The 23377-nt window shown below is 40.8% G+C and overlaps 1 protein-coding gene across 5 annotated transcripts in view; it reads left to right on the top strand.

Annotated features, from left to right (window-relative positions):
* The window catches only part of RAF1 (Raf-1 proto-oncogene, serine/threonine kinase), an 83543-nt gene that overhangs the window by 56049 nt on the left and 4117 nt on the right, over positions 1-23377 (top strand). For 2 of the 5 annotated variants that reach the window (XM_060631799.2, XM_078442737.2), the window contains exons 3-13: positions 940-1052; positions 4154-4256; positions 4573-4730; positions 7018-7116; positions 8705-8858; positions 9470-9529; positions 12195-12222; positions 12331-12458; positions 12838-12955; positions 21599-21683; positions 22429-22605. In XM_060631799.2, coding sequence (XP_060487782.1) covers positions 940-1052; positions 4154-4256; positions 4573-4730; positions 7018-7116; positions 8705-8858; positions 9470-9529; positions 12195-12222; positions 12331-12458; positions 12838-12955; positions 21599-21683; positions 22429-22605 — 1223 coding nt within the window. The remainder of the gene's footprint in view (positions 1-939; positions 1053-4153; positions 4257-4572; positions 4731-7017; positions 7117-8704; positions 8859-9469; positions 9530-12194; positions 12223-12330; positions 12459-12837; positions 12956-21598; positions 21684-22428; positions 22606-23377) is intronic. The other 3 variants (XM_060631800.3, XM_060631801.3, XM_060631802.3) reach the window with 3 other exon arrangements.

Below are 23377 nucleotides of genomic sequence, written 5' to 3'. Positions count from 1 at the left end.
GGAGATTCCCAAGCAGGTTCCTCACTGTCACCGCAGAGTACGACTAGGGGCTCAACCTCACGACCCATGAGATCATGAACCAAAATTAAGAGTTGGATGCTTAACTGACTGAGCCACCCAGGTGCCCCATTAGTTGAAATTTTTATATAGCTGCCATTGTTAGTACTCCAGGTACTCATACTTCCTACTAGGCCTCTGAGTGCCTGCCTAGCTTTTGAGGATGGGGTACAGGACAATGTGGAGGGACATACACTAAGGCTACTTGAAATGGTGTGCATGTTTATTTAAATTAACAGTGGTCTGCTTGCCTTTACTAGTGTGAAATGTATATGAGATGGAATTTTTGTTAGGAAGATAACAAACCTGTTGTTGAAAACAGGTTGAAATGCAGTTTTGATCAGAAAAACTCATGTTTATAGATCAGATTGATTTATTTTCTTTTCTGGTGGATGTTCCTGCTTGCATGTACATTTCAGTCAGTCAAACAAATTAGACCAGTGTGAAGGGAAATGTGATAATTTTATCTTTCTCAACCACTCTCTTCTGATAATAGCTAGAGGTATGTCTTTTCATACTCATACAATATATGTAAACATATGGGTTTCCCTGCCCTTTAAGTAATCTTATTCTTTGTATTATTCTGAAAAATATTTTCCCACAATTGATAAATCATGGACATCCTTCCCTTTAGGTCATTATAAATAATATAGTAGTGTCTTAATGTGACATATACAGATATTTTAGGCTTTATTTAAGCATTCCCCTATTGCTGGACATTCCAGCTATTTCCTGTGTGTGTGTGTATGTGTGTATTTATCATTACAAACAATGCTGTCATAAATCTTCTTCACATACCCTTACAGACTGGTGCATTTATTACTATGCTTATCAAAGGATGTGCAGCCTTTGTTGGTTCTAAAGATGGCTTTTTGTTTGTAGGTCAATGTGAGAAATGGAATGAGCTTGCATGATTGCCTTATGAAAGCACTCAAGGTGAGGGGCCTGCAGCCGGAGTGCTGTGCAGTGTTCAGACTTCTCCATGAACATAAAGGGTAAGAACTCAAAAGTCAATCAGATTCTCTTTCATACTAGTAAGGAGCTGCTGGCTTCAAATAATAAGTTTGTATTTTTAAAAAAGTGTGCTAGCTTGTCACAGAATATTATGTATTTATATACCCTTGTTCATAGACAACTGAGAAAAATAAAATACTAAAACTTGAAATTATTGCTGAAACATTGCACTGAAAAAAGAATACATATTAGGTGTTGATAGTATTCCATAGATGGAAACAGTAGTGTAAGGTAATATGTTTCTTGAAAGCAAAAATTTTTGTTTTTCCTGGAATGCAGTAGACAGAATAGATACTCAGAAAGTGTTTGCATTATTATGTATAGTTAAAGAATCCTATCCTCAAGAGATTAACTCTCTTGTAATTCACTCCATCAGTCTTTTTTTTTTTTTTTAAGTTTGTGTTTAAGTAAGCTCTACACCCAGCATGAGGCTTGAACTCACTACCCCAAGATCAAGAGTTGCATGCTTTTCTGACTGAGCCAGCCAGGTGCCCCTCATTCATTCATTTTTTTTTTAAATTTTTTTTTTTTTTTTCAATGTTTTTTATTTATTTTTGGGACAGAGAGAGACAGAGCATGAAAGGGGGAGGGGCAGAGAGAGAGGGAGACACAGAATCGGAAACAGGCTCCAGGCTCTGAGCCATCAGCCCAGAGCCCGACGCGGGGCTCGAACTCACGGACCGCGAGATCGTGACCTGGCTGAAGTCGGAGGCTTAACCGACTGCGCCACCCAGGCGCCCCTCATTCATTTTTATAACAGTTAATGTTTACTCAATCTGTATAATTTGTAATTTCTGCTTCAGGAAAGATCCATAGTTCATCTTCTTTCTAATGCTGGTGGCTTGATAGAAGCATCCCATCAAAGGCTAGGAGTAAACCCTATAGCTTCCATAATTATCCATTATTATCCCCCCAAATTGGGGGAAATAATCTTTACTTTCTTCTTGAAAAATGCTAGTTCTGTTATTGATCTTCAGCTCACCATCTTTTCTGTCTCAAGGAGTTTCCCAGTTTGAGAGAATAGCCTAGGAAATGAGTTAACTCAAAAGGGCAAGCAAAAATTCCACTATGCTGTTCCCCTCAGTGTAGGAGGTAGTTTGTTGAAGTGCAGATATTTGAAGCATATGTCAGCTTTATCTGGGTATAGCCCCAGGTTGGTCCAGAGCCAATCTGTAGTGCTCCTTAAAGACTAGAAGGATTCTGAGACGTTGAGTGGCTTGTCCAGTCTTGTCCAAGGCTACGTTGGTTTAGAGCTACCCTAGCTTCTCTACTGGACGGATAGCACCTGAAGACTAAGGACACAGGGCTGCCCCTGTCTCTCTCCATTAGGATGAAGTAGGACTTTGGAGTCCTTGTATAGGGAATTATATTAAGGAAAGGATTATTTACTATTGGATAACCAGAAGAATGGCTGGAATCAGCTTCTGGTAGGCAAAGGGAGAAATTTGAATTATGCTATATATGTGTTCTCTCCCTACATGAGAATATTCTTTCTTTAAGAAGTGGGCCTGATGGACTTGATGGACTACACAAGACATGAGAAAGGAGCTGCTTTTTTTTTTTTTTGAAACTTTTTACTTTAGTGTATCTATTTTTCTGTGTTGTTTGTTCTAGGCACAGAAAGAATGGTGTCAGAGTAAATGTTGAGACAGTTAAGTCCCCTGTCACCTTACAGACCTTGCAAACAACTCTACAGATGTGAGCCTATTGTTAATTTCATTTGTGATTCCTTTGTATTTATGTATCTGCTAGACTGAAGTAGGCTATTGAAGATTAAATTTTGCTATTACAGCAATATTTATACCCCACTGTAGTATTTTAGTATTCTTACAGGATTTTAAGGTCACAGAGTCCAATTTATTGCATATTTACTTTATCATGAGAGTGTTATAGTTCATTATTTTATTTTATTTTTAATTAATTAAAAAAATTTTTTTTTTAATTTACATCCAAATTAGTTAGCATATAGTGCAACAATGATTTCAGGAGTAGATTCCCTAATGCCCCTTACCCATTTAGCCCATACCCCCTCCCACAGCCCCTCTAGTAACCCTCTGTTCTCCTTATTTAAGATTCTCTTATGTTTTTGTCCCCCTCCCTGTTTTTATATTATTTTTGTTTCCCTTCCCTTATGTTCATCTATTTTGTCTCTTACAGTCCTCATATGAGTGAAATCATGGTATCTGTTTTTCTCTAATTTCACTTAGCATAATATCTTCCAGTTCCATCCACGTAGTTGCAAATGGCAAGATTTCATTCGTTTTGATTGCCAAGTAATACTCCATTGTATGTATATACCACATCTTCATTCATCCATCGATGGACATTTGGGCTCTTTCCATACTTTGGCTATTGTTGATAGTGCTGCTGTAAACATGGGGATGCATGTGTCCCTTCGAAACAGCATCCCTGTATCCCTTGATAAATACCTAGTAGTGCAATTGCTGGGTCGTAGGGTAGTTCTATTTTTAGTTTTTTGAGGAGGCCTCATACCGTTTTCCAGAGTGGCTGCACCAGCTTGCATTCCCATATAGTTCATTGTTTTAAAATAAACTTTATTCTGGGGCACCTGGATGGCTCAGTTGGTTAAGTGTCTGGCTCTTGATTTTGGCTCAGGTCATGATCTCACCATTCGTGGAATTGAGCCCCATCAAGTCCTGTGTCTGTCTCTGTGCTGACAGCATGGAGCCTGCTTGGGATTCTCTCTCTGTCCCTCCCCTGTGTGTGCTCTCTCTCTCAAAATAAAAAATAGACAATAAAAAAAAAAAAAAAAAAAGAAACTTTATTCTAAGAGTATAAGCTTTGGAGTCCAGCTGAGCTGGATTCCAACATAGGCTCTTATACTTGGTGTGTGGCCTTGAACAAGTTACTTTCTTGGGGCCCTAATTCTCTCATTTTTAAGATAGGGATAAAATGCTTACTTCATAGCTTTGTTGTATGAGTTAAATAAGTTAGTATTGTCTGAGATTAAGTTTTATATTTATATAGTATGAGATAAGTGGTAGCTGTTATTATTTGGCGTTGAACTCTTACCTTGTTTAAATATTTGCCTTTTATATATGTTTTTAAAAATTGCCTTTAGTAAAAAAGCGCGTTTAGATTGGAATACTGATGCCACCTCGTTGATTGGAGAAGAACTTCAAGTAGATTTCCTGGATCATGTTCCCCTCACAACACACAACTTTGTAAGTTGTGGAGCTCTTCTCTTTTTGTGGTGGGTTGGGTGTTTTAGCTGGTGTAATTGGACTTTCTCAGAGGTAATAAGCAAAAGCATATGCATTGTTGGATTATCTAAAGCTGTCGTTTTGTGATGTTTACAGTAAGGCAATTTAAGTTTAATTAGTCACATATATACTTTAATTTCTAGGAGTGAATTTTACAAATGTTGGAAGTATGATTCTTTTTTATAAAGGTCTCTTTTGGATGTATGGGATCTGTTGGGGGCCAAAAAAGAAATTATTTTGTCTTTTGTCATTCTTCATTTATTTACACCTCTTCCAGGCTCGGAAGACCTTCCTGAAACTTGCCTTCTGTGACATCTGTCAGAAGTTCCTGCTAAATGGATTTCGATGTCAGACTTGTGGCTACAAATTTCATGAGCACTGTAGCACCAAAGTACCTACTATGTGTGTGGACTGGAGTAATATCAGACAACTCTTGTAAGGCACCATTCTTTTCTCAAAGAATATAAGCAGGTGGGGAGGTAAAAACTCTCTTGAAGGTATTATTGTATATTTGACCAACGAGTCTGGGTTTTAGACTTACTAAGTAAATTGTCATGATCTGGATATCATCTACTTTAGCAGCATGACAGTTGTGAAACCAGGGAGTTTGAGTGTGGCATACCTCTAAAGCAAGCAGATGGGATTGCTGTTTGTCAAATGGAGATTGGTGTACTGTGACTCACTGAGGCAAAGAGCAAAAGGATAAGAAAACCAAAAGACTTGGCTTTTCTCTCTTAACAGTATCATCTTTTAGGTTATTGGCGGGCACAACTCTTTATTTTGTTAAATGATGTTAAACATTTGTTATTGAGAAGGAGCAGAAAGCATAGTTGGTGCTATTATCTTCACCTCAAACTGGAGACGTCAGTTTTAAAATGATAAAAATGTAGGGGAGTCTGGGTGGCTCAGTCGGTTGAGTGTCCGACTCTTGATTTCAGCTCAGGTCATGATCTCATAGTTTATGAGTTCAAGCCCCACATCAGGCATATGCTGACAATGTGGAGCCTGCTTGGGATGTTCTCTCACCCCCTCTTTCTCTGACTCTCCTCTGCTCGTGCTCTCCCTCTCTCTCAAAATAAATAAACCTAAAAATAAAATGAAATGAAATAAAATGATGTAAATGTAAAACCTCAAAAGGTACTTGAATCCCTCAGGAGACAAACCAGTTCCCAAAATATATTTTCATACAAAGTGTATTTTAGTAAGGTTTAAATTGAAAATACATGAAAAGTCAAAGTTTTATCCCTTTTTGAGAGTACTAGAAAAACAAAGGGAATGTTATTAAACCCTGACGGGAACACCTTTTTTAAAAGCTTTTGTAGGGGCGCCTGGGTGGCGCAGTCGGTTAAGCGTCCGACTTCAGCCAGGTCACGATCTCGCGGTCCGTGAGTTCGAGCCCCGCGTCAGGCTCTGGGCTGATGGCTCGGAGCCTGGAGCCTATTTCCGATTCTGTGTCTCCCTCTCTCTCTGCCCCTCCCCCGTTCATGCTCTGTCTCTCTCTGTCCCAAAAATAAATAAAAAACATTGGGAAAAAATTAAAAAAAAAAATAATAAAAAAAAAAAAATAAAAGCTTTTGTAGTAGTCACATTGTGTTTGCTTGCGTAGCCTAACTGGCACAAGCTTGGAGTTTAGTAGAAGTGGGTGAGAATCTCAGTGTTTCCATTAACTAACTAACCACCTCTGAGCCTCAGTTCACTCATATGAGGAAAGGGGATTGCCTTCCTTGCAGGGTTCTCGTGAGGATTAGCTGAGGTAGCTAGCACGTGAAGTTGCCGAGCACAAGTGCTCATCTTGTGGAAAGAAGATGCCCAATTAATGTTGTCATCTCTTTTCCTCTTATTTATGACATTTGGTGCTGAATGACATTTATTTTTCATATTCAGTCTTTTCATTTATGTGTTTTCAAGACAGAATGTTTCCAGAAAGGCTCTTTGTGATTTAGGTTATAATGTGCCCTACTTTAGAATTTAAAAAAAAAAAAAAAAAAAAAAAATTATTTTGATATAGTGGGATATTGGACCAGTACTTTTTAGAAATGCACAGGGGCTCCTGGGTGGCTCTGTGGTTGAGGATCTGACTTTTGATTCCACTCAGGTCATGATCTCCCAGTCATAAGATCAAGCCCCATGTCAGACTCTATGCTGACAGCATGGAGCCTGCTTGGGATTCTCTCTCTGTCCTCTCTCTGCCCTTCTACTACTTGTGCTCGCTCTTTCTCTCTCCCCCCTCATTAAAAAAAAAAAGTTCAGAAATGTACACTAGAAGCTATTATGTTCATTGGCAGGTCAATATTGTTCATATTCTGTACTCATTCAAGCCCAGTCATTTGGATTGGTGGTCCCTCTACTCTAAAATGGTTGATGAAAATGTGACTAGAAAATGTGGTTTAAAAAAAATTTTTTTACATTTATTTATTTTTGAGAGACCGAGACAGAGCACAAGTGGGGGAGGGGCAAAGAGAGAGAGGGAGACAGAATCCGAAGCAGGCTCCAGGCTCCAGGCTCCGAGCCGTCAGCACAGAGCCCTACATGGGGCTTGAACTCACAAACTGTGAGGTCATGACCTGAGCTGAAGTCGGACACTTAACCAACTGAGCCACCCAGGTGCCCCTGAAAATGTTTGAGTAGCTGTTTGCAAGAGTTGCAAGACAAGGCAATTTGACTGTAAAATTACTGCCATTATAAAAAACCATAAACTCAGTCTTCCTCTGATTTCACTTAGATTGTTCCCAAATTCTCCTATTGGTGATAGTGGGGTCCCAGCACTGCCTTCTTTGACAATGCGTCGGATGCGAGAATCTGTTTCCCGGATGCCTGTTAGGTAATTTTTTTTACTTACGGCTTTTCTTTGGAAAATTACATTGGGGCAGGTGGGACTGAAAGCCTGAATATAAAAGACCAGAGTTCCTTTGCATTCCCTTCTCTCCCTGTGTAAACGCTTTACTATTTCTGTGGAACTTAATACTAGTATTAGAGCAAAATGTAGTCTTGTAGTTTTTATATTCTGAAAAGTGACACAGACTGCAGTTTTCTTCTGCTATCATAGCATATCCCTTAATGTCTCATCACATTTTAAAGACCTTCAGATTTTGCTTTCCTCAGTATGTAGTAAGTTGTGCCTCAAGGAAAGAGTCCCATAACTATATACGGTGATCCAATAAAAATAAAACTCCTAACTTTGAAATGCTATTTATCTCCTTACATTGCTGAAACCATGGTATTTAATAGACTGTGATCTTTAAAAAGAGTCTAGTTAGATTTTTAATATAAATATCCTTTCTAATGTGCTTGTGAGTTTGCATGTAACTTGTCTTTTTTCTGTTCTCCTGCTTGGAAGTTAGAGCTTTGTTGAGTTCACATGTCTTATTCAGTGTTACACATGAATTTGGAACCTAAAATAAAATCTACATCTTTTTCAAAATATCTGACTTTAATGTATATACAATTGAATAACATTTAATGATCTTTTTAAAACTACCATGGAAATTGTTAAAGGCAGCATATCTCAGAACAATGAATTTGTATTGAAATAATATCTGGATATACATTTGTGTATGGCTTATTTTTCTTGAAATTTCATCAGAAATTGTACTTGCTTCTGAAGATTTCATTACTAGAAGACAAGCTTTTGAAGGCATAAATACTGAATTCCTGAGAAGGCAATTTTTCAAGGCAGTAGAACAGTTTCTCAGAAAAACTAGCCTTCTGTTCCTTGAATTCATGCATGGTGTTACTTGCATCTGAACAAAACTCAAAATAATTTGTAGAGCAAATAATGAAAATGTTATACTTGCTGCGTGTTCCCATTGTGGTTGATAGGGGAGTGGGCTTGACTGGAAGAGGCCAGTGATTAATTTTACAGTTGTGTTTTGGCATCCTGAAAACTGAATTCACATTAACTGACTTTTAGAGCTGGTTAAGTGGGGAGAGGGTGCATAGTAGCTAAAATGCTGGCCTTTTTGCGGACATGCTCAATAGTCTAACCGTCTTAAATTTAAGACTTCTCCTTTAAGCTCTCTCAGTCAGTCTCTAAACTGGGCAAATTCCAACTAGGTTGGTAGTTGGTGGCATGGTTGGCAAATGTTAGTCTGTTCTTTCCTAGAGATGGTCTAAAAATTTGGGAGTATTCTGTAGAGGGGATCTATTGAAAAGAAGGCAACTTAAAATGTATTGTTTTCATATGAGTTCCAAGCATGTGTATTATTTCCTTTTCAAAACTTTGCATGCAGAAGCACCTAGACAGAAGAAAAATTGTAAGTGGAGCCTCTTAAAAGAGAGAAACATTTTGTCCAGGATTTTAGTACAAGTAGGATTTGCCCCAGAGCATCTTACGAAGTAACTAGTTGAAAGATTTACAGTGGGGAGGCCTGCATGTCATTCATGGAGTTTTCTTTTTCTTCCTCGCCTAGTTCCCAGCACAGATACTCCACACCCCACGCCTTCACGTTCAACTCTTCCAGCCCTTCCTCTGAAGGTTCCCTCTCCCAGAGGCAGAGGTCAACATCCACACCTAATGTCCACATGGTCAGCACCACCCTGCCTGTGGACAGCAGGATGATTGAGGTAATAGGGCCCCTTGCGGGTGGTGAGGAGTATCAGTCTGTTGTTATTGGGGTGGGGTTGACTGTTGTGTTTAGAGAGTTTGGGGTTTCAAACCTGATAAAGAATGTTGCTGCACTTTCTCAGGACCTTGGAATTTTTGAATTTATTGTTTAAGCGCTGTATCTTTAGACTGGCTGAATAATCCAGTTGGTATATCATTCAAGTGGAGAACTAAAATCTCCTAAAGAAATGGTAACATTTGAACTCCTTTCCATTTTAGCTTTGAATAAGATGTCAGTGAACTAATGAATGAGCTAATATAAAGAGTAGTTTCATTTTTGTGTGGAAAAGAGAATAATAGTGATGGAGAATTACAAACTCTCTGAGAGACTTTTAAGTGATTTTATTTAGAAATAAAAGGGTGGAATCATTGGATTTACCAAGCAGGTTATTTAGGGAGATGTAAAAGTACCCAAAGCCTAGTGTTTTCAAACTGCTTTTTCTTTTCTTGGCTTTTTGGTATGTTCTATTTATTTGCTTTGCTTTCTAATTCGTCTTTAATAACAACTGAATACACTTAAAATACTTCCTTTGTTCTTTATTCTTCTTTATTTCTCATTGCTTTGGACTAGAATAACAGCCTGAATGCTTCTCCCAGGGCGTGGTCCAGACGATTTTGTTTGAGGGGAAGAGTAGGTATTCTTCTTCATGCCTTTGCTTTCTTGTAAATTAACAGGATTGCTAAGACTGTCAGACAGTAGCCTATCAGAAATGAAAGAATCACTAAGTTAAATTTTATATTTCTTGCCAGACTTGATTTCCTGCTTTCTTTTTTGACAATAGAGTATAGAGGAGTTAAAAAAAAAATACTGTATGTGGGATTGCTGACAGGTGAAATAAGTTTCTCAAGTGAGATTTTGAGGCCAAAAGTAATAAAGTTAAAAAAAAAAATTTCGACCAAAGCTAATGCTAGATTTATTTAGTTGGTGCTCAGAGCATCACTGTTGTATTTATACCTCGTTTAGAAACCAGAGGTGTCGGTTTGGTTGATATGCCCTGAAAATCTTTTGTTAAAAGTTCATCAGAGACAACTGTGTTCTCTCTGCATTATGAATTGTTCCTTGGAAAACCTCAGGGACACCTGCCACTTGAGGTAAAACTTTATCTCACTCAGACCTTGAATCACTTTCCATATGCTTGTCCTCCCATCAGAGGTGGCAGGGACTCAACAAAAATGTTGGTTTCTGAATGTGGAGTCTGAACTGGCCATTTGGGGGGCATTTTGAATATCACAAGATTATTGTGAGGAGGTCATGTGCATGCTAGCTATGAATTTTGTTTTCTCTTTTATCGTGGTTAGCCCTGATAATAAATAATATCCTAGTGACTTCTGTTACATGATTTGTTTCTCCGTAAATACTGTAATACTTGGGACATTAAAAGTGAAAATTCTTGAATTTTTATTATAAAATAACTGGCACTATGTTAATTCTCTTCATACTTTAGAGGCAGAGCAAGTTTTGATTCCTTTTTATTGCATGATTCAGCTTTTTTAAAGTACACATTCTTTGTTTAAACCATTTGTAGTTCTCTTTAATATTTAGATTCCAAGATATTTGAAAGGTTCCTTCTAGGATAAATCCAACTATAGAAATTAGCACACAGTATAATATGAGGTATATAATGGATACAGGAAGAAAATTGCTGACATTAAGGAAAAAAATCCTAGGGCATGGGTATATAATTTTGGTCAGCAAAAATACATTGTGCCATGGTTTGACTAAAAACAAAGGGGTCAGTTGGGTAATAAAGCTATAGCCGCTGAATATTCTGTTGAAATTCTCGTTATTTTTGGCCGGTGTTTTGCCAACTGACAGTTATCCAGTCTACTTAAAAACAGAGATTCCTGCACTTCCAACCTTCCCTCCCAGAAATGCTTAATCAGTCCTAGTTGGGGGGAGGAGACATCTGTATTCTCAAACACCTCTCCAGGTGATTCTGAAGATTGGCCAGGTTTGGGGACCCCAGAACCAGGCTTTATTGCTTGGGTGGGGCGGCCAAAGGTAGGGGGAGGGACAGCTTGGTTTAGGATACTTTTTATCTTTTTAACATTTTTTAAATGTTTATTTTAATATTTATTTATTTTGAGAGCGTGTGTGAGAGGGGCAGGGGCAGAGAGAGAGACACACAGAATCTGAAGCGGGCTCCAGGCTCTGAGCTGTCAGCACAGAGCCCGACGCAGGGCTCGAACCTGTGAGCTACGAGATCATGACCAGGGTCAACGTCAGTGCTCAACCGACTGAGCCACCCAGGCACCCCTAGGATACTTCTTGTCTTGTAAAAATGTTATGGAGTGGAAACATTCCATTAATAGTTGTGTGAAAAAGGTATCTTGTCTTTATTGTGGTTACATAAAATAGTAGGTTTCCCAGAAAAATCTCCTTTTTGAGGATATGGAGGCCTAGTGGTTTTATGTAATAATTACATATTCAAAGTAAGGGTTTATAAAATGAATATTTAGGTCTTATGGAAGCCCTTGTGGTTTAAACTGTTCTACCCAGTTTCTAATAAGTTCTAAAGGTAGCTTTTTGACTTCTCACCTGAGTAGAATGTAACTAATTTCAGAGCTTACCTATAAGGTTTCAGGAGCATTTTGTGGTGAATGAGCTCAGGGCTAAGATTCATGGGTGATGGTTTCTGGTTCTATTTCTGCCACCTACTGGCTGTGTGATCCTGGCCAAGTCTCTTTTTTTATTTATAGGTGTTTTCTTGTATGTGAAATGTAGATTTTGGACTGGGGGATTTATGGTCCTTTCAGCGTTTCATGATTTTAGGCTTGGATTAAGTTCTGTAGTTGTGGTGCTTACCCTTACCAAACCCAACTCTGGTCAATGTGCCCCCAACTCCTAGAGGAGTATGAGTGAGCTTGCTACCTAATCCCCAAGTTTTGTTTTTGTTTTTTTTTGTTGTTGTTGTTATTTTGAGCCTCAGTGGAGCAAGATGCCCAGTTACTGGAAAGATCTCAGTTGATAGTAACTTTGCTAGTATTCCTTAATGAGAATCACTTTGCTATATATGTGTGTTGCTTTCTTCTGAGAAAAAGTGATTTCCATTCCAAAAGAATGTGGTATATGAAAAGCTAATACCAGTTCTAATAATTGATAATCTTGGAGATAATTGGCCATTGACATTGGTAAATTTAATCACAGGCAAGTTAGAGTATGTAATTAGACCTTTTGTATTTTAGAGGTTTTATAATCTACTTTGTTTCTGCAAATTCTCCTCCCCCCCTTTTACTTCCCCCTGAGAGCATCTTTTGTGGGGCAGAAATTGACCAGCTTTCCTTTTCTGTTTCAGGATGCAATTCGAAGCCACAGTGAATCAGGTACTTGTCCAAAGTTATGTAGCAAATAATAATGGGCTTTTTCTCTTTATGCTGTGTATCTTCTGTTGGCTTATCCATGTGTGGATTCTGTTTGTCTTGTCTATTAAGCCTCACCTTCAGCCTTGTCCAGCAGCCCTAACAATCTGAGCCCAACGGGCTGGTCACAGCCCAAAACCCCTGTGCCAGCACAGAGAGAGAGGGCACCAGGATCCGGGACCCAGGAGAAAAACAAAATCGTGAGTATGGCTTATAGTACCTTCTGCATTGTATGTTAGGGTTTACTAAGAAAAACCTAGTCAGAAATGAGAATATTTTTAAAATGAGAATACTTTTAATTTGGTGGGGAGAGGGGAACTGTAATAAAACATTTAATTAAGGATGTTATAAATGTCAGTGCCATTTTTGGTATGCTTGCGTTGGAAAATTTGTTGACTTGTAAGGGAGGGCACAACTAAAATGGTATTTTTCTCAAAATATCGAAATTGGAATTACAGTTAATGTCTATCTTTAAAAGATAGGGGAATGGGTCGGTTGGGTTGATCTTTTCTTTGACACCCTCATCAGACAGAGCTTTACCATTCCATGGAGTGTGTTAATGATCACTGCTGGTTTCAGAGGCCTCGTGGACAGAGAGATTCAAGCTATTACTGGGAAATAGAAGCCAGCGAAGTGATGCTTTCCACTCGGATTGGATCAGGCTCATTTGGAACGGTGTATAAGGGCAAGTGGCATGGTAAGTTTGGGACCCTCCCTTTGTTGCAAGGCCTAGGTTGAAGTCAAGTTTCAGTCCAGAGAGGGCCAAGAAGGAGATAAAATTCATTGTGCTGTGTGGATTACAGTGGCACTCCGGGGAACTTGATTACATCTGAAGATTGAACTTAATATCTCAGTGACATTTCATAGCATTCTTTTTCTATTCAGTGATGCTATAATTGGTATGATATGGTTTCCAGGATAATTAGAAATTGGTGAATAAGAGTTGAGCATGATAGTCAAATGTCAGGAACTGATTAAACACATACTACACAGGGGACATGCTTTGAAATTCTTAAATGGGTTAAGAGCCTGCTGCTCTGAGGGGAGCATGGATTCTAGAAATGTAAAGCTGGAAAGAATGTTAGAGATTTGCCCACAGAAAACTGTGAGGTCCCAAGAGGGCAGATAACATGCCCATGGTCAAGCAGCCGAGCCCAGGAAAGCCAGGAGCCTCCTGAAACAGGTTCTTTGCGCTCTGCCTTGGGTTGGTTTTTGGGAATCCCCATCAAAGAGAGAATGCACAGACTTCATTCTTAAATCTATGTGGAGTGTTAGTGTAGTGTTCTTATTATAATGGAGACTCTTTGTCACTTGGAAGAAAGGTACTGTTTTAATATCTGTAGCCACAGCTTGTGTATTTTGGCAACATACTTAACATTTCTCCCTCAGAGTTTTAATGCCTCTGGCTTTAGGATGTCTGCAAGTATAGGGAATACTTTCTTGAGAATGCTACTTCTTCCCAAAAAGGCATCCTTCTAAATTCAAATTTTAATGAAGCAGACAGTAACAACAAAACAAACCCCTAAAATGACTAGGTACTTACGTTTCCAGTTTGGATGGTATCATATTTATTTTTATATATAAAGGGGCAGAGATTGAGAGAAATTAAGACCATCACATGAATGGAGCATTAAAATTCAAGGTGTTGAAAATTGAGATCCCTCCATCTTTTGAGTACCTTATGTTAATTAGTATATGGGTTTGCCATTTGTAACTATAATCATCTGATAAATTTCTCATTGTTTTTTTTTAAGCATATTTATTTTGAGAGCAAGACAGAGTGCATATTGGGGAGGGGGGAGAAAGGGAGACACAGAATCCAAAGCAGGCTTCAGGCTCTAAGCTGTCAGCAGAGTCCATCGCAGGACTCAAACCCACAGACTAAGATCACGACCTGAGCCAAAGTTGGACGCTTGACCGACTGAGCCACCCAGGCGCCCCAATCAATTTCTCATTCTTTAAGGCAACTGGCACAGGACTGAATATTTGATTCCTTTCCTTTGAAAATTGTATCTAATGTACTACTGGCATGCCTCCTGGGTCCCAGAGAAATTAATGCTGTTGCGGAATATTTCCCAAATAGGTGTCATAAATATCTTGGCGATTCCTTCAGAAAAGAAGAAAACAATTTGAAGTCTTTTATTATTGAAATATAGTTGACATACAATGGTATATTAGTTTCAAGTGTACAACTTACTAATTTGAAAATTCTGTATATGATACTCACAACACTAAATATAGTTACCATCTGTCACCATACAGTATTATTAGGACATTATTGACTATATTCCCAATGCTGTACTTTTTATCTGAGACTTACAACTGGAAGTTTGTACTTAATCCCCTTCACCTATTTTTCCCATGCCCCCACCCACCTCCCTCTGGCAACCACCAGTTCTCTGTATTTATGAGTCTACTTCTGCTTTTTTTGTTCTTTGTAAACTTTTACTTTTACTTTTTAGATTCCACACATAAGAGAGATCATATGGTATTTGTCTTTTTCTGACTTGACTTCACTTAGCATCATGCCCTCTAGGTCCTACATCCATGTTGTTGTAAATGGCCAGATCTGAGGTTGTTTTTTTTTTTTTATGGCTATGTAATGTTCCACTGTGTAAATATACCACATCTTTATTTATCTATTAATGGACACTTAAGCGGCTTCCATTCCTTGGCTATTGTAAATAATGGCTGCTGTAAACATGGGAGTGCAGGTATCTTTTCAAGTTAGCGTTTTTATCTTCTTTGGGTAAATACCTAGCAGTATAATTACTGGATCTTATGGTAGTTCTATTTTCAATTTTTAGTTTATGTACTTATTTTGAGAGAGAGAAAGAGAAAATGTGCATGCAGGTAGGGGAGGGGCAGAGAGAGGGAGAGAGAGAATCCCAAGCAGGGTTCTGCACTCAGTGCAGAGCCTGATGTGTGGCATGAACTCATGAACGTGAGATCATGACCTCAGCTGAAATCAAGAGTTGGACGTTTAACTGACTGAGCCACCCCAGGCGCCCCCTATTTTTAAATTTTTGAGGAACCTTTTTACTGTTTTTCATAGTGGCTGCACAATTTACATTCCTATAAACTGTGCACGAGGGCTCCTTTGATTCCACATCCTCGCCAACACTTGTTATTTGTCTTTTTGATACTAGCCATTCTGACAGGTGTGAGGTGATACCCCATTTGTGGTTTTGATCTGCATCTCCCTGATAACTAGTGATATTGAGCACCTTTTCATGTACTTGTTAGCCTGTTATATAACTTCTTTGGAGAAAAGTCTATTCAGATCCTCTGTCCATTTAAAAAAAAAAAATTTTAATGTTTATTTTTGAGAGAAAGAGTGTGAACAGGAGAGGGGCAGAGAGAGAGAGAGAGAGAGAGAGAGAATCTGAAGCAGGCACAGAGCCCGACGCGGGACTCGAACCCATGAACCATGAGATCGTGACCTGAGGCGAAGTTGGACGCTTAACCGACTGAGCCACCCAGGCGCCCTTTATCCTCTGTCCATTTTTAAATCAGATTGTCCTTTTGGTGTTGAGTTGTGTGAGTTCTTCATATATTTTGGATATTAACCCCTTACTGCATTTGTGAATACCTTCTTCCATTCGGTAGGTTTTCTTTTTGTTTTGTTGATAGTTTCCTTTGCTGCACAAAAGCTTTTATTTTGCTGGTATAGTCCTATGGAAGAAGAACAGTCTTGTGGGATACAATGCTTAGTTCTTGTATCTGACACATAGCTGCTGGTAATTGTAGGAGATGGAGCAGTGAATATTGCTTTTAATGCTTCCATTAGCACTAAATCATTTTTATACCACATTTTAAAGCATCAGCTGAAAGCCAATAAATGTAGTTAAGGAGTGCTCAAATTTAAGTTTCCTCTTGTTGAGCACTTTGCGGGGGGAATTCATAATTTTTCAAAGCATTACTTACATTCAGCACAGTACTGCCTATGAGCTTGTGTTTTCTCTAGATTCTGTGAGCTTTTGGACTATGGTAAGGAGATGTTATTTGATACAGTGTTACTTCCATTAGAATGCAGATAGCATGTATAATACTTTTAAGGCTCTAGTTTTTTCTAAGATAAGTGTTTCAAAAGTCATAGGAGTAAGGAGCAGTAGACTTTTGTGTCAGCCCCCCAGGAAACAAAGCCATCGTCTGTGAATGAAGAAATAAAATGAGAGGGTCAGGGAAACCATAATTTCTGGATTGTTTGTGCTATACTTTGTGTGTGTGTGTGTGTGTGTGTGTGTGTGTGTGTGTGTGTGTGTGTGTGTGTGGTGGTTGTTGTTGGTGTGGCTGCGGCTGCTGCTGCTTTCCTGGTATCTGTTATATAATGTTTAATCAGTTTCTTAGGAATTACAGTGGTGATGATTTTTAAAAGTTTTTATTCTGCCTAGCAGCTGTGAATGTAGAGGACCTCAGAGCAGTCAAGATGGAGACCTCAGATCCATGAACTAAAGCTCACTTACTTTGTGTTAAGTAAGTGCACCCTTGGGTGCACACACAGAGCGTAAATTTGGGATCTGATTTGCCAGCCTTTGCACATCATAAACAACCCATTGAAGGGGATGCAGACAGCAGGACTGATGGCAGCTGGGATAGTCACTGATGGCATGACGAGAAGGCAGCAAACCCTCTCAGGCTTGGGCTGCTTAGTGTGAGGCTACCAGCCTGGTGGAACCCATGTATGGGTGCCCATCCCATCCTAACGCTGAGGATAATTTTGAATCAGAAGAACAGAGTGGTGTTCATTCAATTGTGTTCTAGAAAGCAGGGATGTATATATTAGGTTTTAGACAACCCTAAATAGTTAAAACAAGAAACAGGCATTTAAAAAGGTAAAAACATTCCAGATTTACCAACTGATAATAGTTTTCTTCTTCAGTGGTAGCTGAACGAGATACCAACACCTTATTAAAAACATGATAACCAACAGTAATGTATCTTAACTAATTTGTACTACCTTTACCTCTCTCTGACTTTACTATTAAGGGAAAGTAAGAAGTTTTAGTGTCATGAAAAATAAGCATCTGACTCAGGATTTTGGTTCCGGTCATGATCTCACGGTGAGTTTGAACCACACGTTGGGCTCTGTGCTGGCAATGTGGGGTCTACTTGGGATTCTTTCTCTCTCCCTCTCTCTACCCTTCCTGGCTCAAGCTCACACTCTATCTCAAATAAATAAGTAAACTTTGAAAAAGTAAAAAAAAAAAAATACCTACTTGGTGTAGTTGTTTTGGACTACCCTCCATAAAATGTTCCTTGGCCGTTTACCTTCGTCATTTATATTACGTGCTAAAGGAAATAAATACCATTCTTTATATGTGCTAAGATTGCCAGCTATAAGGGTATGTGGATAATTCCAGAAAGGCTAATACTATATATTAAAAAAAATTTTTTTTGTGATATTTATTTATTTTGAGAGACAGAGAAAGAGCTTGAGCCAGGGGGGAGGGGGGAGCAGAGAGAGAGGGAGAGAAAGAATCCCAAGCAGGCTCCACACTGCCAGCACAGAGCCAACACAGGGCTCAACCCCATGAACTGCGAGATCATGACCTGAGCTGAAATCAGGAGTCAGATGCTTTTAACCCACAGAGTCACCCAGGTGCCCCAGTACATACAATTTTTTATACTCCTCTTAGAAACGTGTTCAAAAGAAGAGATTAGTAATAAGCAGTACTACTAAATGCCTGTTGCATGGAGTGCTGGAGAGGTGGACTTGAATGGTGTACCTGGTCCTGAGACTGCCAGGGCAAGTTGGAGAGCAGCCTTTGTTTTGGGCCCAAACCTAATTGTGCACACCTGGAGGCTTCAGGCTGGGTACTGAGTCTCCGCTTCCCTGTCAGCAGTGGATTCTTGACCTGTGCTGGGAGCAGCTGGGTCATTCAGCAGCTAGTATTCTGTGCCAGAGGCTGTCCCTACTTCCACTCCAGAGCTTGAGACAGCTTGTCAGTTCATAACATGCCTTGCTGACAGTTGCATCTTAGAATTCATTCATTTCTTTATCGGTGTTTCCTGAATATATTCTTCTAATACCAAGCATTCTTTTAGCTGCTACAAGTGAAGCAGTGAACAAAACAGATGAAAATTCTTTCTCTTATGGAGTTTCTATTCTGGTGGGGACAATAACCAACCAAAGTATATAGTATGTTATAATTGCTAACGAGGAAAAAGGGAGGAAAGCAGGTAGGGAGTGGCAGTCCCTGTGCACAGGTTTTGGTGGGTTAGTAGGGAAGGACTCTGCTGAAGAAGTAGCATTTGCATGATGCTTGAGATGGGCAGATAACCTGGGGAAGCAGCAAGGGGGGCTGTGAATTGGGCCATTCACCTGACCTGTTTGAGGAACTCAGGGAGGCTGATAGGAGTGCAGTCCAGGGATGGGGAGTGGTAGGGCCCCGTAAAGACTTTAGATATCATTTTTGGGTGAAATAGGGTCTCAGATTGTGCAAGACCTTCAGGAGACTTGGCCAGTCTTAGCCTGAAATTCAGAATGCTGGTGAGGGAGCTGGTTACTGGAGAACTTGTTCCAGTTCGAGGCAGTCCTACTAGTAGAAAACCATTCTTTATAAAAGTTGAAATCCATTTTCCTATAATGTTTGCCCATTGCTCCTAGCAGACTGAATCCCTGTCATGGCAACGCTAGGAGTATTTGCGTGAAAGTGAGGGAATGCTGTAGTATATAGTCTCTGGGTTTCAGTAAGAAATTGCATATATACTCTTGTTATCTTAACTGCTAACCATGAGCTGGAAGGCAGATGGGTCCTTGCAGGCATCGTAGGGTTTTGACTTTGGTTCAGCCCTGTTCAGTCTTCCAACCCATGACTTGCATGAAGGCGTGGGTATAGTGGATGACTTACATGGAATTGTAGTGCCGATTTGGGTAATAGGATTTGGAAAGAGGAGAGGATTTGAACTGGCTGTGGTGATGGAACAAAGAGACTATGAACTCTGAACAGGGATAATAAGTCTGCTCACTGGGCCAAAAAGTAGAGGCTGGAGGTGGAGGACATTCAGCTGACTGCAAGGTCAGAATGAGTCACTCTCAGCGGGCTTTGGCTGCTGGTGAATCTTCTGAGCTCTGAGGTTACATTATGATCAGGTCCAAAATGGGTGATATGGAAGGTGAGTTCAGTGACAACTGGAACACGCCCCTTGGAGAGCTATATATAAAAAGGGGAAGGTCTTATAAAACTAGACTTGTGAACTAGTAAGGTCCCAAGGAGCAAACCATCCTGAGGGCCCATCCAGCATCTCCCCAAGCCTTCCTCCACCCACCCCGGCCTATCCCTCTCAAGCCTTGTCCAGTGCCTGGGCCAACAGCAATGTCATCTCCTGGCCCCACCACTCAGTTGACTGCCATGTCAGATCAGCCCACCTTCCTGGAGTTTCTTGCCTTCACCCCTTCCTTTCTATCCCCACTGTCACTGCTGTCCCTGTATTTTGTCTGCAGATACAGGGCTCTTGGGCCAGGACTCCTTCCTCCCTGGCCTCTGTCGTAGACTGCAGGGGCCCAGGTCACACATCAGAGTTCACCAAGCACAGCTCCTGTTTCCCTCTTCCCCCTTACCTTACCTTACCTTTGTTCCTGACCTATGTAGTTTGGAACAGCCTGTCCCACTTAGTAAAATCCTTCCCTTGGCATATATCCCATTTGTTTCAGGAAACCTTTCTCCATCCTCTCTGCAAACAGATTTTGTCTTTGTCCCTCACGCCCAGCATTCTTATCTTGGCTCAGACTGCTCCAGAATGAGCAGTTCTGCAGGAGACTCTTATCCTCCTCCTCAGTCATAAGGAGCTTAAATGGAGCTGCATGGTTTACCAGCTCCATCTTCCTGGAGAGAAGGCAGCTGTGACTGCAGAATGCGTCTCCCAAGAGGCAGCCCTGGGCCCTCGGGAAATACATGTGCCAGTGAAGTGAATGAGCCCCTACTGTTAGGTGGGGACTTTAGCTTTGGATGATAAAACCAGAGATGACGACAGGACAACAGTTTGGGACCTGCCATAAGAACCATCTCTTTGGGGCGCCTGGGTGGCTCAGTTGGTTGAGTGTCTGAGTCTTGATTTTGGCTCATGTCATGATCCCAGGGTTGGATTGAGCACCCCCTCACCCCCACCCACTTCCCGCTTGCTCGCATGTGTGCCCTCTTTCAAGTTAAAAAAAAAAGATGAAATTTTTTTAAAACCCATGTCCTTACACCAGTTGGTACTCCAGTGAAGTGAGGAATGCTCCCACAGAGGCTGCACAGGGGTGCTGCCAAGGGGGCATGCTTGATAAGTGGAGGAATTCTGTTACCTCCAAGGTGCCATCAACCAACTCCTTTATTTGATCACCAGAAGGCTATGGTTTTGTTTGTTTTTAAGGTGACTTTATTAAAGCACAGGGACAGGACCCGTGGGCAGAAAGAGCTACCCAGAAGGCTATGTTTTGATAAATTCATTTGCCAAGAAAATCTGAGGTCCTAATAGGGCTTCATGTAATTTATTAAAATGACCGTTATAGTGTAGAAACATTTCTGAAAGTGCCTTCTAAATCAGTAGTACATATAAAGTAGAGTTAATCTCTGGATGTTTCTAAAGTTAAGTAAAGAGGCTCATAGTGATTGACAGTCTGTTGTCAGTATGGAAGTTAGAAGGGCAGCCATTGGAGTCAGACTGGCATTCTAATCCTGGCTCCAGCACTTTTGTGTTTTGGTTAAATGACCTTGGAGAGTTGACTATGCTTCTCTGTTCCCTGTAAAATGAGGATAACAGTATTTACATCACAGGGCAACTATGAGGATTAAAGGTGACAAGGCCTGTGAAGGCACATGTGGCGCAAGGGCGTAGTAAGCAATCGATATTAATCATTAGGATTGCTTCTTCATGGTATTAAAGGCAAAGAAGCTTAATTTCGATATGTATCTTTGTGTACAAGGGACCATCTCAGGTCTCATTAGAATGTGGCTGCTGAGTTTGGCATCAACTGCTTGCCAAATGGCCTGTTTGCTGGCACCAGCCTTCTGACCCCCAAACTCCTGTATCTGCCGGCCATTCCAGTTCACCTGCCAGTGCCGCCCTCACAGGCCCAGGTTTTCACCTATTCCCCAGTCACACTGGGGATGCCAGGCTTGATAGGAAGAGTTTAAACCAAACCCATATTCAAGGCGTGTGTGGTGGTATTTAAAGGATAGTAGTATAATATATTTAACTTTTTTTAAGTACTTGAATAATTTGGAAATTTGCCTATTCCACTTGTGTAGGCACATGATATCTGAATAAGTGATTCACTCTTTCTCAGGACGAGGGTATGTGGAAAATAACAAAGTAAGTTCATTCAGCTGATCATACTGACTATAATTTGCAGGAGATGTTGCAGTGAAAATTCTAAAAGTTGTCGACCCCACGCCAGAGCAGTTCCAGGCCTTCAGGAATGAGGTGGCTGTCCTACGGTGAGTAGAAAGCTAGCCTTTCCGGCCTCTCTGGAGCAGCAGGGGACGGGTGTGGGTGGTGGTGTGTCAACTGCAGATAAGTGGGCCGCATGGCACGGACCTGTCTCTGAGGGCCTATGGCCAGGACTGGTGGTTAGTGAGTGTTCACTGCGGAGTCTTGCGGTGGAAACTCCTTCCTTACAAGTGAAAGGGAATGCATGGGAGGTTTCCTTCCAGCTTACGGGTTTGTCAGACCTGTAGAAGAGCCCTCTTTGATGAGCATACCCCCCTCCACTGCTTCAGGTCTCTGGGCACACCACACACAGTAGCCCAGGTTCTTCTCTGGGTTCTGGTTTGAGATAGTGAGAAATAGGTTCTGTTTTCACGTTTATTTCCAAGAACTCTTTATAGCCAATTTGCTTTCTTTTGGACTTCAAAACCTTTGAGTCATTGTTTAGACCTATAGGAATAAGGTGAATAATGATGGATTCCCCAGACGAGGGTTCCTTGTGACCCCCTGTGGGAGGAATCATGTACAATGAGAATGTCCTCTCTCTGAAGGCTAGCACTGAGGGGTCCTTTGTCACAACCCCAACTCAATTATCAGCAGGCTTGTGTGTGCTTTGCCAACCACCCAGATTGTAAGCACGGTGGCATTGAGGACACTCAGGATCCGGTGTCAGTGGGAAAGCAGAGTAGATCTCTCTGTTCTGCAGCAACAGAAGATTCAGAGAATTCAGAGACTTTTTTCTCCTCCTTCCTCCAGCAAAACACGGCACGTGAACATCCTGCTCTTCATGGGCTACATGACAAAGGACAACCTGGCAATTGTGACCCAGTGGTGCGAGGGCAGCAGCCTCTACAAACACCTGCATGTCCAGGAGACTAAGTTCCAGATGTTCCAGTTGATTGACATCGCCCGCCAGACTGCTCAGGGAATGGAGTGAGTAGATGGCTTGTCGACTAGAAAGTCGGGGGTCCAGGTATCAACCTGCCCTGAATCGGAACCTGGGTTAGCAAAAAGCCAAGTCTCCTACGTGATTTCTGTGATGTTGCACAGCTGAAAGTCAGCCTCTGGTGTGGGCTGAAGGAATGAGAGCTCCAGGTTCTTCGTCTGAGCTGAGGCTGCTCCCCTAGAGGCTCAGATTCAGGTTGAAACCACTTCCCTGAGAATTTACCCAGACCCCCAAGAGCTCAGTAGTGTGGGCTCAGTACCTTCTGCCCAGACAGCCGTGCACTGCCCTCTACAAGTGTGCAGTCTCAGGTGTGGCCCATGCGCAGAGCGCTTGTTGCACACGAGGGTCTGAGCGGATGTTTTTGGATAATTTATTTTCCTTTTAGGGAAGGCTGAAAAGTCCTCCCTTGTGCCTCCATGAAACACTACCTGTTTGAATCTCTGCTTGAACACATCTCTCTGTCAAAGGAGGTTGTGGCGTGTGGTGTGTGTGTGTGTGTGTGTGTGTGTCACACTTTTCCTCTAATTTATCCCTTAGTGGGAGAGTGAGAACTCATAGCGCTACATGTCTGGAGGCGTAAGCTAAAGCGGCGCTTGCAGGTGCCATGTAAAATCTCATGTTCTGCTTTTTAAAATCCATACGGAATTAAGAAATAGAATTACCTTTTAGAAAAAAATTATAGATATAATCCACAGATTATAAAATTCACCCTTTAAATGTGTACAACTCAGTGGTTTTTTAGTACATTCAGAGTTGTGT

This window comes from Panthera onca, chromosome A2 (genome assembly GCF_046562875.1).
Source record: "Panthera onca isolate mPanOnc1 chromosome A2, mPanOnc1 haplotype 2, whole genome shotgun sequence".
In the NCBI taxonomy this organism is placed as follows: Eukaryota; Metazoa; Chordata; class Mammalia; order Carnivora; family Felidae; genus Panthera; species Panthera onca.
The sequence above is the reverse complement of the archived record's forward strand: the minus strand, read 5'-3'. Positions and strand labels throughout refer to the sequence as shown.